Source organism: Pterocles gutturalis, unplaced genomic scaffold, assembly GCF_000699245.1.
Source record: "Pterocles gutturalis isolate BGI_N339 unplaced genomic scaffold, ASM69924v1 scaffold28795, whole genome shotgun sequence".
Taxonomy (NCBI): domain Eukaryota; kingdom Metazoa; phylum Chordata; class Aves; order Pterocliformes; family Pteroclidae; genus Pterocles; species Pterocles gutturalis.
In genome coordinates, this window is record NW_010141731.1 from 1 (window position 1) to 14,084 (window position 14,084).

The window sequence follows — 14,084 nt, forward strand, 5'->3', positions numbered from 1 at the left end:
CCTTCATCTAGGATTGCTGATCCATTTTAAAGGAATTTCCAGCCCCCCCTAATTTTAAGACATTACGTGCAGTGGAGATGCCAGACAGTAGCAACCCAGCAAATTAAAAAAGAGGAGACCGTTTGGGATAATTAGATCGAGTAATTAGTGAAGTGAAAGAAAACAGTGTAATGTTTCTTTACCCCTGATACCAAGGAGAGTAAGTGCTTTGTGTTGGTTTTTTTTTTTTTTCTTTTTTTTCCCATTTTTTGCTCCTCTGGACTCTGATCATAAATTTTGGCTGGTTTTAACTGTCCATTTTTTTGGACAACCTTAGTGTTTCCCTGTAGAAATGAATGCTTGCCTCTTTCTCCAGACTTGGGGATGTCACTACTAGCTGGTTTTAATCCTCAGAGTCAGGCTATCAAGGAGGTAGCTGTTTTATCCGTTCATGATGTCGTATATTTGCAGTATGGTAGTTCATAGCATCTATTACATTGCTTGGAGATGGAGAGGAAACAATCTTTCTGAATGTTGCAAAGAGCCCTCCTGTGCCCAACTGTTACCACATTTTTCCTTATGCAGATCTTTTTCTTTGTGTTGTTACAACAGTCTCCGCCATGCTCTTCTGTATCCTTACACTGGTCAACGTGATGGACTCTTCTTGCCCATGTTAAGAAAAAACAGCATAGCTAGTACTTAAGAGCCCCTTAGTAGGACGCCTGCCTTAAGATAGTTTACTTACACCTATGAAACGGCATTTGCTGCACTTGGAGTCACTTCAGTAAGTGTCCTGTGCACACTTCATGGCATAATGTCTTGGACTGTTTTTTGTTTTTTGTTTTTTTTTTTTTTTTTTCCTTGTCTGGCACTTCATTTCCCCACTAACGAGGATTTATTTGTATTTTCTCTTTGCTCGCTAGAAGTTGAGAAACAATTGTATCAGGAGGTAGGGTGTTGGGGTTTTTTTATTATTCAGAGAGGTGGGCAGTTTGAGGATTGGGTTTGGTTGTTTTACAAATAAAGACCTGCAAACAGACAGGTACTGTCTTTGCTTTTGTTAATGTGTGAAGAGGAAAGGAAACAAAAGGCTTAAGTATTTCCTGCTGTCTTCTGTGCCTCTTGCTGCTCTTGGTGTCCTTGGAAATAGTCTTCTGCATGAAGATTCACGATCCCCTGTATTATAACACTTTATTTGAAAACTTGAATGCTGTTTCAAAACTGAAACCCAGGTGTTCCCTTGTTGCATCTGATCCTCTAGAAGTTGCATGTACTGTGTCTCCCAGCATAAGCAAGCCTGGTCTTCTGTCTCCAAGATGAAATGCAGCATGTTGCTCAAGTTTCAGGTGGGCTCGATTTGTTAGTTGCTGAAAAAGGGATGCTAGCAGTTAACTTTTACCATAAATATTTTCTTTTCTGTTATTGCAGGACAGTAATACCATATGCCACAGAAACAACCAGGGAAGTCAGTAACCTCAAAGAGTACACTTCCTCCAACATCCTGGATTCCTGGTCCCAGTGACCTTGCAAAAGCTCCCCATGAAGTGCCATCTGGGTGCTGCAGGAAGTGGATCAAAGAGACCAATTCAGCTGGGGTCAGGCTGGCAAAGCAAGGAGGCCGATCTGGTGAGTGTCTTTCTTGCTTGTTTGTTTTTCCTTTGTTTTCTTCAGCTTTGCTTGAGTGTGGTGGTGGAAAGTGCACGTAGATACTACGGAAGAATCCTCTGGAGTTTTGAAATTAACCTATAGAAAAAGTGAGCACTTGAAAATGTGACATAAGAGGGCACCTTGTCAAGACACCCTTGCAGTTTGTTGTGTATAGGTACCTTTTAGCAAAATGTATAGTTTTGCACTGTATATGATTTAAGTAGATGATGATGATTTAGCTGCATTTGAATGATGTCTTTAGAAGTTATGCTTGGGCTATTGACGTAGCAGTCTGGTGAAAATGATGTCACAAAAAAAGCATCATCAGAAAACTTGGTAGAGGTTTGTAAAGTGTTTTTTTTGTGATGACATTCAGTTTCTTACAATACTGTACATTTTCTGCTCTAGCTTGAGGAACTTGAGCAGATGCCTTGCATGCATGCTTAGAGCAGGGTGACAAATCCAAAAATATGAATTAACAGGCCAGTAGAAATATGTCAAAGCATTTAGAGGAAGATAAACAAGGTAAAAGTGGAACGCAATGCTGCAAGGTTCTGACTGTACGTTTTATCCAGGGAGACAAATGCTCTGTACTGAATAAAGCAAGTATTTCTTCCTGATAAAACAGCAACCTGAAAACAAAGGTAAATGCTTTTGCAACCAGATAAGAAGTTGGAAAAGTAGTGGTTTTTGTCTTTTTCTCTCAAGACCTGCTGAAGCCCTGTGCTCCTGTGACAATGAAGTCCTCTCCAGCAGCGTATGCTGTGCCTGACTGGTACTCACACTGCTCCAATCCCACAGTGACCGATGAGCCACGGTAAGGCTGCTGAAACCCAGCATAACTTCTTGGATTCTCTCTCCACCTGTTAGTGTTTCAGAATACTTTTATAGTAAAGTGCAAGATAGGTATCCCTCGTACAAACAAGTGTTAAATCTTTGCCTGCAGGAGCTGTGTTTCCTCTCTACCAGATTATATGATTCACAGAGAGTTTAAGGCTGATGACCATCACGATAACAGATACGAGAGAAGAAGAGGGACTTTTGATTTTGATATGAAAAGTGTTTGGCAGCAAGATGCTGAGGATGAAGAAAACACAGGGAAAAATAAGGTATGATGGAGAGGTGCTCTGTGACAATGCTTTGTTTGTAGAGCTTGTGAAGACACTTTCTAGCTGGGCTTGTGGGCTCTTATAGAAGGGAAGCTGTAGCACACCAGAGTTTCTGTATTCCAGAAGCAATTTTTACATTGAAGTTAGAGAATGAGAAGAAGACCACATTTCTCATAAGTGCTGCAGGTATAGCATATGAACCAGAAATGTAGTTTCTAATCACATTATATAGTGTGTATACTTGAGTGTAAATGAAAGCTAGTAGGTAGTTTCTGTCTTTTTATGCTTTATTTCCCCTCTAATTCACTCTTGGTGAACAGAATTCTTGTTTAGTCATCTTGGGGGAGGAAAAAAGAAGGAGGAGGAGAGAACAGAAGACTGTTCCGAAAATGCAGTTTGTTTTAGTTCAAAATGCAAGAAAGTCCCTGAAGAGACTGCACTGTCTCTGAATGGAAGATGTATCCCATATAAAATAAATATAGCACAAGCTATGCCTAGAACAAACTTTCCTGTGATGTTCTTGGTGCTTTGTCCTGGAAACTTCTCTCCCATCTTCCCTGTTTCATCTTCTCCGCCCCTGTCCATTTTAGTTGCTGAAGCCTTATTTTTTTTTAATATCCTCTGTAATCTTGGTTGCCTCATTTGCCGTAGGTCTTCAGAGTATACATGGAAAGGCATTTGATGTACTTGAACACCAGTTCCTCTCTTCTTGAACAGAGGGGCAGGTGTTAGAAATTTTAGGAAAAAAAGTCCTTAGCCTTTGCTGAGGTGAGTAACTAGTGCAAATTCAGAATGATGGCTTGTGTAAATGGGAACGCTTCATTTCTGAGTAGGCTTGGGAAGGTTTATTTAGTCTGTGGAAACAGACAAGCATGTATGCTTAAACTATAATTTGCCTGATGCTTGTAGGTGAAGTTTTTTTTCAATCAGAGATTTAAGGCACTGAAAGTAGAAATTTAGCATGCCAGAGAACTTCTTAAACGATTGAACCAGGAGGGAGAGGAAGTGCTGTCCCTCGCTCCTTTACTTAAGAACCAATTGTCTTCACTGCTCTAAGAGTCAAATTTAACTTTGATAACCGCAAGTATAATTCAAGTCCATGTGGTGACTGGTAAAGTGAGACTGAGGTCCGTTCTGTTTGGGTGGAGTTTGATCAAGACCCAGTTTAATTCAGTCATGTGAATGAAAGTTCCCATGTATTTTATTTATCACCAAATACAAAGTGAATATATGTTATATATTCAGCTCAGATTACAAATCTGCTGAGGCCCTGATAGATAATTTACACTGCTCTTGTGGAAGCTGAAGTTGAGTTTTGTCTAAGGTACTAAATCTACCAAATTTTTTTCTTTCAGATTAGGTGCCTGAGAAGGCAGATTCAGTGTCTCTAGCTTTAGCTATACCTCCACACCACAATCTCTGAAATGGTTATCCTTCACTGTACCTTTCTTGTACCCTGAAAAGTGTCTCACGTATCTTGAAACATCACATGGTGCTTCCTTCACAGGTATTTCTTGTATCTCCTCTTATACTATGCTCTAAGAGTACCTTCCTGAAGAGTCTTGAAGTGAGACAATGGAACTAGCCCCACCAGTCAGTCTTGATTTTAGTTCTCTCTCTGTACATCTTGTATGTTGAAATGTAAGAGATGTATTCCAAAACACCACAGGCAAATTTCTAAGCAATAGTCAATTTATTTGTTTGACTAAGTGATGATACTGCAGCAGCCGATTACCTCAATTATTGAGGCTGAACATATTGAAAATATTTTTCAATCCAGTCTGACTAAGCAGTTGTTCAGAAGAGAGATGCATGATGCAATTGTGGAGATAAATCCCAAAGGGCTCCCTTAGGGATGAGTGCAAAAACATTTTAACCTCTATGGGTACCTGTTCTGCTCGATTTGGAAAACATTGTTCCCAAGTGGGACCTTGCTCTGGAGCTTTAAGCCTTTACACTACTTTGTTCCGAAGTATTAGAATTTCCACCGTTCCTCATATTATGGCTGTCACTGCGTAGAGGAGCATTGGAGATCGGAGGACCATTGCATGGTTCTCCATGCCTTGGGATGGATCCTGTAGTTCCTCCCTAATGCCTTAATCATGGGGATAATTCTTGTTCTGGGAATTTTGCAAAGCAGCAAAGATGTGTTAGAGCACAAAAGCTAAATCTTTCATGCACATGGCAAAGTGGTGGACTACTAGCCCAGGTGGAAGCATCCTTTTGCTTATGTATCATATGGACTAGCTAGGTTGGGTTGAAAATGGTGTATGACCTTAAGAAAGAGGCAGGCCTGTGTATGGGTGGGAGATAACTGGAGATGGAACAGGGTTAGTATCAGCATTAGGCAGTCTTCCTGCAGCACCACTAAGATTACTGCTTTGTGTCTGAAGTCATCTCTTTCAGGCACTTGCCTGAAATGTTTACATATATATACATACTTACATATGTATGTATGTGCTATAGCAAAAGGATTAGTCATCTGAGGTCAGGATTTTGTGTCAGAGAAAGATTTGAAATATAATCTAGAATTTTTCCCTTGATCACAGCAGAGCCAGCTCATCCAGGGGCTTTTAGCTTTCCATGCTGGCAGCAGGTATCTGTTGTTCTTCATGTACCAGTCAGGCACAATACATATCGCATTTCATGTTTCTTGAATCTGAGACTAATAAATGTGTATGTATAATAAATTTAGGCAGTAATTTTTAGGGTACGTTGTTGCCATCTCTTCACAAAGAGAGAGAAAGCTTTAAACTCAGAACATCTAAAAAATTTCCTACATAGTTTGCTTTATCTGGGAAACTTGATGGCTCTTAAATACAGGCATGTCAAAGTGAAAATGCCTCTTCAGCTGTAACCATTGGGGTGTAGTGGCACAAGGGTCTGCTTTTAATGCTGAATTTACCCAGCAAGGTAACAAAAAGCATCTGATGAGAATGCAGGTGCCCTCCAAAACCGAATTCTGATCTGTTCCTTTGCTCCTTTTGCAACTTGGTAGCTGATTCCAACATTAGGGAGTGTTTTGATACCTGCACGTTAAGCTAGCCTGTCTCTTTTAATACCAAGAAAGACATCATTTAAAAGAGTTTGTGAGACTTGCTAGCAGCCTTCAAGTCTTTTCTCATTGCCTTTCACTTTTTTTCCTTGACTTTAGTTTTGACATTTGTGCCTTTGTCTACCTCTAGACAAAATCTTTCTAGTATTCCCCTCTCCCCCTGCTCTTTAATTTACTCTTTAATTACTAAACTTTCTTTTCTAATGCATGTCTTCAGTGCCAAGAGAAGACTCCCATCGCTTTCCATCTACTATTTGTATATCCTGCCTATCAAATTGTGTTTGTGTTGCCCTGTGTGCCATCATGTCTTCAGTATGTGACGAAAGTTACCCGAGATTGATGATTTCTGCTTGTCTAATTTAATTGGTTTTGTCAGTTGAAACTGTAGGTAACTGTGTCCTCGATCTGAAACTTCCATGGTATGTCAGATCTGAAATGGTGCAGTTTAGTGGTAGAAAACAGCACTATCATTCTTTGCACAACAGAATAGCATTTTTGAAACATAAAGCACAAATAGGCTGCTTCGTCAGAGAATAGTGTTAATGGATTTGAAAAGCAGTTCTAAACAGCTCAAGTGTTTTCTAACCTCCAGTTTGGACAACAGACCCCCCTCTTCATCTGACATCACTGCTTCTGACATCACTGCATGCTCTTGCTGGTATAATCTCTTCTTCTTTGACAAGTGTCTCAGTTTTTCATCTCTTTAAGCTTCAACATAACATCAGTCAGGCTGAAAGCTAGTAGCCCACCCACTTATTTTTCACCAGATTCTGGAATTATTCGTCTGGTGAAACTCTGACTCCACTGAAGTCTGTAGGGATTTCAGCACTGACGTAACATGTTGGTTTGCATTGACAGCCTGTTTCAGAATTAGTAGAACTGTCTGTTCTAGGCTTTGCTTTCTCCCAGGTGGCTTGTTAATTAGTTCACTAATTAGATGTATTTAAATGCTATTACACTTTTCTTTGCTCTTTCTATACTAAATGTGCACAGGCTCCTGGAGAAGTCTGTGGTGTGTTTACATCTATTTTGGAATCTTCTCCTACGGATGTTTTCATGGGAGTTGTTTTGTAATGTCTGCAATCCAAGTGCATCTGCTGATGATGCATCTAATTTTTGCACTCTGTTCATATTTTTTTTTTCTATGTTAACTGTATTCAACTAGGTATATCCACATAGGTGAAAGGTATCTTTACTTTTAAATTTACAGAGCAATACACTTCACTTCTAGTTACCCTGTCCTTATTTTTTTAAAATAACCTGCAAGTAGTATCTCTTATCCTATGGGGCACTCTCCTGTGTTGCATGTTTGAAAGAGAAAATGATCAAATAATATCTATATTCTAATTAAATGGCTATACTAGTATAACACAAAAACTTTGTTAGTAAGCTTTGAACATTTTGTGCTATATTCAGGACTTTTTTTTCCCCTCTCTTCTTCATGCAATGAAGAAAGCCATAAACAGTCTTTAAAGATGTTCCATTTTTTTCTTTAGTGTCAGAATTTCTTAGCAGCCACTAGTGAAAGATACCTGGGAGTTGTTTGGGATATTTAATTTAATACTTTCATTTGTGAGGGAAGTAAGTTGACCCTTCAGCACCTGTTGATTTTGATCAAAGTTAAAAGGTTTTCCAACTTTCAGTCCTAGAGGTTGTGATGTCATTTCACTGGCTTTCTAGAAGTCATTTTATCTTTCTGTCTTTCTTTAAACACCTTTCTTTACCTGTCATCCAATGAAAGATAATAAAAATACACTTTCCTCTTGTAGGCTTCCCCCAATGTATCTGTACTTGTTTCAATCTCAAATGTCTAATTAATGAACCACAGCTGTTTTCTTATTATGTGGGAAGTTTTATGCTTTTTATAAAAAAAGGTAATAAATAAACTGGAAATTAACTTCTAGTCCCACTGACTTTAGTAAGACTGGGATGTTTTCATGCACTGCATACAGAGGAATGAGCCAAGATGAGAGGTTGTGATGGGTAAGTTTGAATCTGAAGCTTAACTTTGTGTAGAAGTGTACTCTAAGGGAAAAGCTTGTGGACAGCACATTTTGCATTCTTGATATACTGAACAAACAGCTGATCTCATCTAGAATAACTAACTAAGGTATTGCTTTATCTTTTGTTATTCCTTTATACTCCTCTACTCTTACTTATGAAAATAAAATAGATAGTAAAATTTGAAGACATTTAGGGACATTAATGTTACCTTCACTTTGGAAATTCATATTATCATATAATCTTCTCGGTTATTTTGATCATAATTCCTTTTACTAAGTTAAAATTTCTCTAACACAGGTAAAGCTCCCAGCTATAAACCCTAAATATACAGGCAGAATGACAAATGTTTCTACAAAGAAGGAATTTAGTGGGAAAAATAAGCTCTCCTTCCCACCTATGTGAGTAGTATGCTTATGAAATTCATTAAACTCCTAAGCCTGCAACTATTTGTGCATGCAAGTAATATTACTCCTTGTGAAATTGCAGAGATTAGTGCATATGTGTATGGACTTGCGCATCCTTACTGGTACTAAACTTGCTACCATGCGTGATACTAAAAAAATTTTACAAAAACTAAAATAATAGCGCTTTAACTTATATAGGAACGCTATTCAATATAACTTTGCTTTAGGAAAACTAAGCATACAGTTGTATGTCTTCATGTAGCACACTTTTATTGTATTCTGAATTGTCTTTTTCCTCCTCAATACCGTGAACAGATGCAAACTCTAATGTACATTGTTCTGTAAGCATAGGTTGCAGAGACACAAGTAGGACTACCATTTTAAGAAAACACATAAAACTGTAGCCATGAACTCAAGGAAGGCAATAGTCTTTTAAGCAAATTATTATATCAACTGTGATGTAATCACATCACCAGCTGTGTGCACAAAGTAATTGTTTCTGCATACTTTGTCTTAAAAATTTATTACCATCATCAGTAATCCCCCTATGTTTTAGAAATATGTGAATGATGCAAAATAAGTGATTAAACTAATGAACTTATGAGTAAATCTGTGACAAAATCTCGCCTTCGTGCTGCACAGTGTGAGTATTGTCAGTCTTTTTTACTTACTCATTCTTTGTGTCATTTCCCTTTTCTATCTCTAAGACCAGAACTGCTTAAGTATTACACATGTTAAATTCCAATAAAAAGGATGGCTCTTCTCGTGTAAAATTACATCTTACTGAATCACGCGTAGTTGTGTGCTTTGTTTTTTGGGGGTTTTGGTGTTTTGGTTTTTTTTTTTTGCTAGATACAGAATATATGTTTAGTAGTACATGTAGAATGTATGTTTAGTTACCTAGAAATAAATTATGTTGTAAGGCTATTGCCCTTTCTGTACAAAATAAAATTTTACAACCTAATCCCCATTTTTGTTTAGTTATGTTATTGTTTTCCTTAATATATTTGGACTTACAGACCTGCTCAGAGAAAAAGTGAAGCAGTAAACTTTAGCAAATCAATTAGCAATGGTTATGGGACTGAGTGGTTTCAGCAGTGTACTGGATGGGAAAAAAAGATTCAAGAAACGCCAGAAAATAGTGAGCAGTCCAAAGGTAAAGTCATTGAAAGCTGTTTCTTTTAAAGTGAGTCGGGATCTCAAGGTAACAGCAGAGGATAGCCTGAATAATTTGTGTGGCTCTCTTTGAATATGGTGAGACTTACTGAATTACCATGCTTAGCTCACAATGCTGTATGACCAGATAAAGAAAACAGTGATCCTGTTTGTAGTCAGTGAAGGCAGGGGCTGTCATAGATTTTTTTCATCTTTACAAATGCGGAAGTATGCTCTGTTCTGATCCAAGGGCTTCTGTGTGACGTGTTTTTGTAAAATGCTGAAGAGACACAGCCGTCCTGCCTAAATTTAAACAGAACATAAAGTATCTGTTGCCTATTTGTTGTGAGTAGCCTTTAGCTCCTAATATTTTTTCTGAAACTTCTGTGACAAATGTCATCAATACTTGGGTTTAAGAAATAGATCTTTTTCATAAAAATTTGTCAAAAAAAAGTGCATCGTTAAAGATGGTGAGTTGCAACAGTTTTATTAGAGAGAAGAAGAGTTATCCAATGTTTACCTATGGTTTCAAATTTTCATGCATAATGGTAATAGCTATGAAATGCATCACTTGAAAACAGATGTAAAGGTTAAATTCCCCTTCTGTCAAAGACATTTTGCTTAGGCTTTTTATGGTGGCTTGGTAACCATAGTGGGTGTATCAGTTTTCTGTAGCAACCTTTTAAAATGCTATTGAACGTACACATTACAAGCTCCATAATTTTTTTTTTCTTGTATTAGGGGATGCTTGTGTATACACTGGGGGTCGCCATGCCTCCCTTGGCCTTGATATATCAATGTGTGGAAGTCTTAGAAGCCAGATAGTTTAGTTTCTTTAGCACTTCTTGAATTCATCTTCGTGTTTTCCATTAATGTATCTACAGTAATATTTTTTTGGGTGTGCAGAACCTCTTCCTCCAGGTGAGTCTCAGAAGAAAACAGGCAAACAGAAAACTAGAAGTTGTGTGTTATTATTCAGAAGAGGGTGCATAACCTGAGAAGTCAGTCTTCAAAATCAACTTAAGTATCCAAACTCTGATCATGCAGAGGATGCTGCCTTGGGAGGTGCTATGACCTAACAGTTCAACCGGGAGCCTAAAAGTGCTCTTCGTTAGCAGGAAGGAAAACCTTCAATATTCATTTATATTTAGATTCTATTTAACTTTCCTTTGCACCAACATTTTTCTTTTCATTTGTGAATAAAATAAAAGGATTTGGGATTTTCGAAACCTCAAATTCATTCATTTGTTGATAGCTGACTTCTTTAATGTGAAATGTGCCTCTAATGAGACATTTGGGGTATAAAGAATGCTGAAGATTTTTCAGAGTAATCATGATATTGGTTTTGTTGTACCACTTAGGCATAGAGAACAAAATGATGGGTATGCTGGAAAGTCAGTATGCTGCATAGTTTGACATAGAGATACATCTTATTTTTGAGATGCCCTTTTTTCCCCCCCACAAATTCTTAGGCAACGTAACACCTCCTTTGCTTGCATTGCCTCCTTTGTCAATTCTGCATCTCGGTGTACAAGGAGATTTTTAAAATGCTCTTAACAGTATTTTTTCATCCAGACATGTACCTTGATTCAGTTTTGACATCCTTTTCATTCTTTCAGTTATGCACTGAAGGTAGTGCTTTGTATTTTCTTCCCACTTGGGTACTTTGGTCTGCTCATCCAAAGCAATTGGCAGCATCAGCACTTTCCAGTTCCCTTTTGAGATGGAGCTTTCTCTGTTATCTGTTGCACAGAATAAGTCCAAGACACATCAGGGAGGAGATATAACCCATTCCATATGTAAATATATAATCCAGTTGTGTTGGGTTACAGATTTGCATCATACTGCAAACTTTGCAGGTAGCTTGTTTATCTTGTTAGTTAAAAATTAATAGTACTGGAATTTGTATGCATGTTGACGTGAATGAGAAACTAAATTTTTAGTTGACTCTTTTGTTCTTATTGTTGAAGCTATCCTAAGAACTTTAATCCTTTTTTTATTGCAGATTCAGAGCCATCACAGTCTGAATCAGCACCTGCAAGCAACAAGTCAAAGCCACCATTTCAGGAATGTAATAAGTAACTTAAAAGACCATTGAAGGAAGCAAAGCCTTATATGGCTTATACAGTCCACTATTTACATGTTTGTTAGATTACTTTTTATAGTTGAACGCATGCCTGATTGAGAAGATAATTTGGTTTATAACATGGATGAATTTCATTGTGCTTGATTACAGGAAACTTTAAATAACAGGCAACAGCTATCAGTGCCTATTCCTAGACTTTTTCTTAATAGAATAAATAAAATAAAGTAAAACTGAAGTTCTCTCCTATACCAGTCTAGTGCGCCTTTGCTGTCAGATAGGGTTACCATATTACTGCTGATTTGACTAGACATGGGCATGATATTGATGTGTCCAAACCAGCAAGTTCCTTTATTTAAATACAGTTATACTCATGACCTATGCCATAAAGAAAGGTGAAGGGGAACTGTATGGTATGGGATGAAATGTAAACAGAAAGAATGGAACTGGTATGGATACTTGCAGTAAAAAAGTCAAATGTTCACTGGAAATATGGCTTCTTAGTCCCAAAAGCACATTCATATAGACCAGATATTCAGCTTTCTAGGACAATTCTGTTGCTATGCCTGCTGCACAAGACCTAGTTGATCAGTCATAGTGTTCAGCCACAGAATTAAATTAAGACCTGGTGGCATTTCCTGCTGTAGTCTTGTTATATAGAAGATGAATCATTGAGTAACAGTGGTGTGGACTAAGCTATATATGATGTCTGCACTTTCAGCTGTTAAATAAAAATGGTATTTATTCTGAAGTTATCTCATGAATAATTAAATATTTATTATAAAGCCCGCTAGAAAAGGAATGCAATTTCAATACAATACTTTTTGCTAATACTATGAAAAGTGAAGTTTTTAATAAGTAAAACGGTAATTTTTAGTTTCCTTTTCAGGATGCACTGTACATTGTACACCTTTGTATCCAAGAGCTGAAGATTTTAAAATGTATTTCTGAATATACTTGTATTTGAACAGAATGTTTAGAGGATTTGACTTAACAGTGCTTTTCTTTAGAACTTTGATATGAAAATTGATTGGAAATAGGTAACCCTATTGCTAATCTGAACCCTCAAAATTTTCAGTGAAAGTTTTTGGAAGTTTTGCTGTTGATATTGGTAGACCCAGCATCTGAGTCCATCTTTGCTGTTCATTTTAACCAACAATTCAATTGTCTTAAGTTATATTTACAAAAATAAAAGGCTAAAACATATGAAAATACCTAAATGTACAGTTAATGGTTAGTCAGCAAAATTTTCCAAATATAAAAATCTTACATCAAGCTGTATCTGAAAGGTGGGAAAACAAATTACTACCTTATATCTGTTTTCACTTACAATTTGTATGGTGGATTACGTTCGGATACACTGAAACCATTAATTTTGCTGTGAAAGCAGAGCTTTTGGTGAAAACTACTTGTCATTATAGAGGAACACTAATGAATATGAGTGTGTGAAGAAATTGTGTATGTAGGAGGCAAATTATTGATACCCTTAGGATTTAATCTATGAAATTTTACACCTAATGCAAACTAGTAGCTGCATGATGTTCTTCAAAATTAAGTACCCTTTTTTTTTTTTTTTCAGAATTTTTCAGTCATGAACATGCTTTATCCGGGAATTCAGCTATCTTTATTTGAGAGAGTCTTTGGATAAGGTTCTAATTTTTATTTTTAATGTCTGTAAAAAAAGTGTAACAGAGGGTTGGGTTTGTTATGCCCACCAATGGTAAACTCCAACAGTAAAATAACTCTGTGTATGACAGCCTTTGTAGCACACCTTAAGGGTATAACTATTAGCAATAGTACTACTTTTAAGTCCCACTTTGATCTTCTGACTCTTATTATCATAGGAAAAAATTTTGCAAATACTGTTTGGCGTTAACGTGCTTTACTGGCCAAAACATAAAAGAAAAGACAAATATGAGATCATGATGAAACTCTCTGGAGTTAAGTTGTTTCACGGTAAGGCAGCGAAGCCTGTTTTTTAAATGCTCATCAGTTGAGTAAGAAAGTGTTTTGTTCTTAAGCATATATTGAATCCATTTTAATCTCTTTGTAGAAAGTTTTCTGAAAGGTGTTTAGTACGAATTTACTGAAAAAGTTGGGGAAAGTAATGTTATGACAAAAAAATAAAAAAAGAAAAACCAGCATGGGTATTTAAAAGTATTTACAAATTTATGGATCACCTGTTCACATAGACTTGAAGGTGCTTGCTGTGCCAAAGCCCTCAAAATCTATCCCATAAAATAAGAATTCCTTTGCAGCTGCAATATTGCTGACCTGCAGGCAAGAATCCTTTTCTATATGATGGTCTCCTTTTCTTGTTAAGATCTGTACAAAGTTTCCTAAAGTAACTTTATTACTTTGAGCTGTTTGATGTCTAAGTCCTCTTCATTTCTGAACACTTATTGGAGTTCTTGTCAAAAACTGTCATATTTCTAGGCAATTGTTAGAGGCAGAGACAGAAAGATAGCTGAGATCCTAATTTGGTTACTCAGCACTGTTATTTTGCTGTACTGTAGTTGTGTTCTTAGAAGTGTTTATAGTGCTGGTTTTCAGACATTTCAAAAATAAATGCCATCTCCTATCATAAAAAATGTCTCTTTTTACCTTGGCCACCATCAGGCAATAGCCACATGATATTCCTCAAATTC

The 14,084-nt window shown here is 37.0% G+C and overlaps 1 protein-coding gene across 1 annotated transcript; it reads left to right on the plus strand.

The window, feature by feature from the left end:
• Positions 1-1,421: 1,421 nt before the first annotated feature.
• Positions 1,422-11,424, plus strand: LOC104458874 (chromosome unknown open reading frame, human C7orf57; the record flags this gene model as incomplete). The annotated part of the gene is made up of 6 exons (XM_010084136.1): positions 1,422-1,605; positions 2,335-2,443; positions 2,573-2,735; positions 8,092-8,192; positions 9,218-9,354; positions 11,359-11,424. Coding segments are annotated over exons 1-6 (760 nt in total), but the record flags the coding sequence as incomplete, so codon positions are not given.
• Between the last annotated feature and the right edge of the window lie 2,660 nt (positions 11,425-14,084).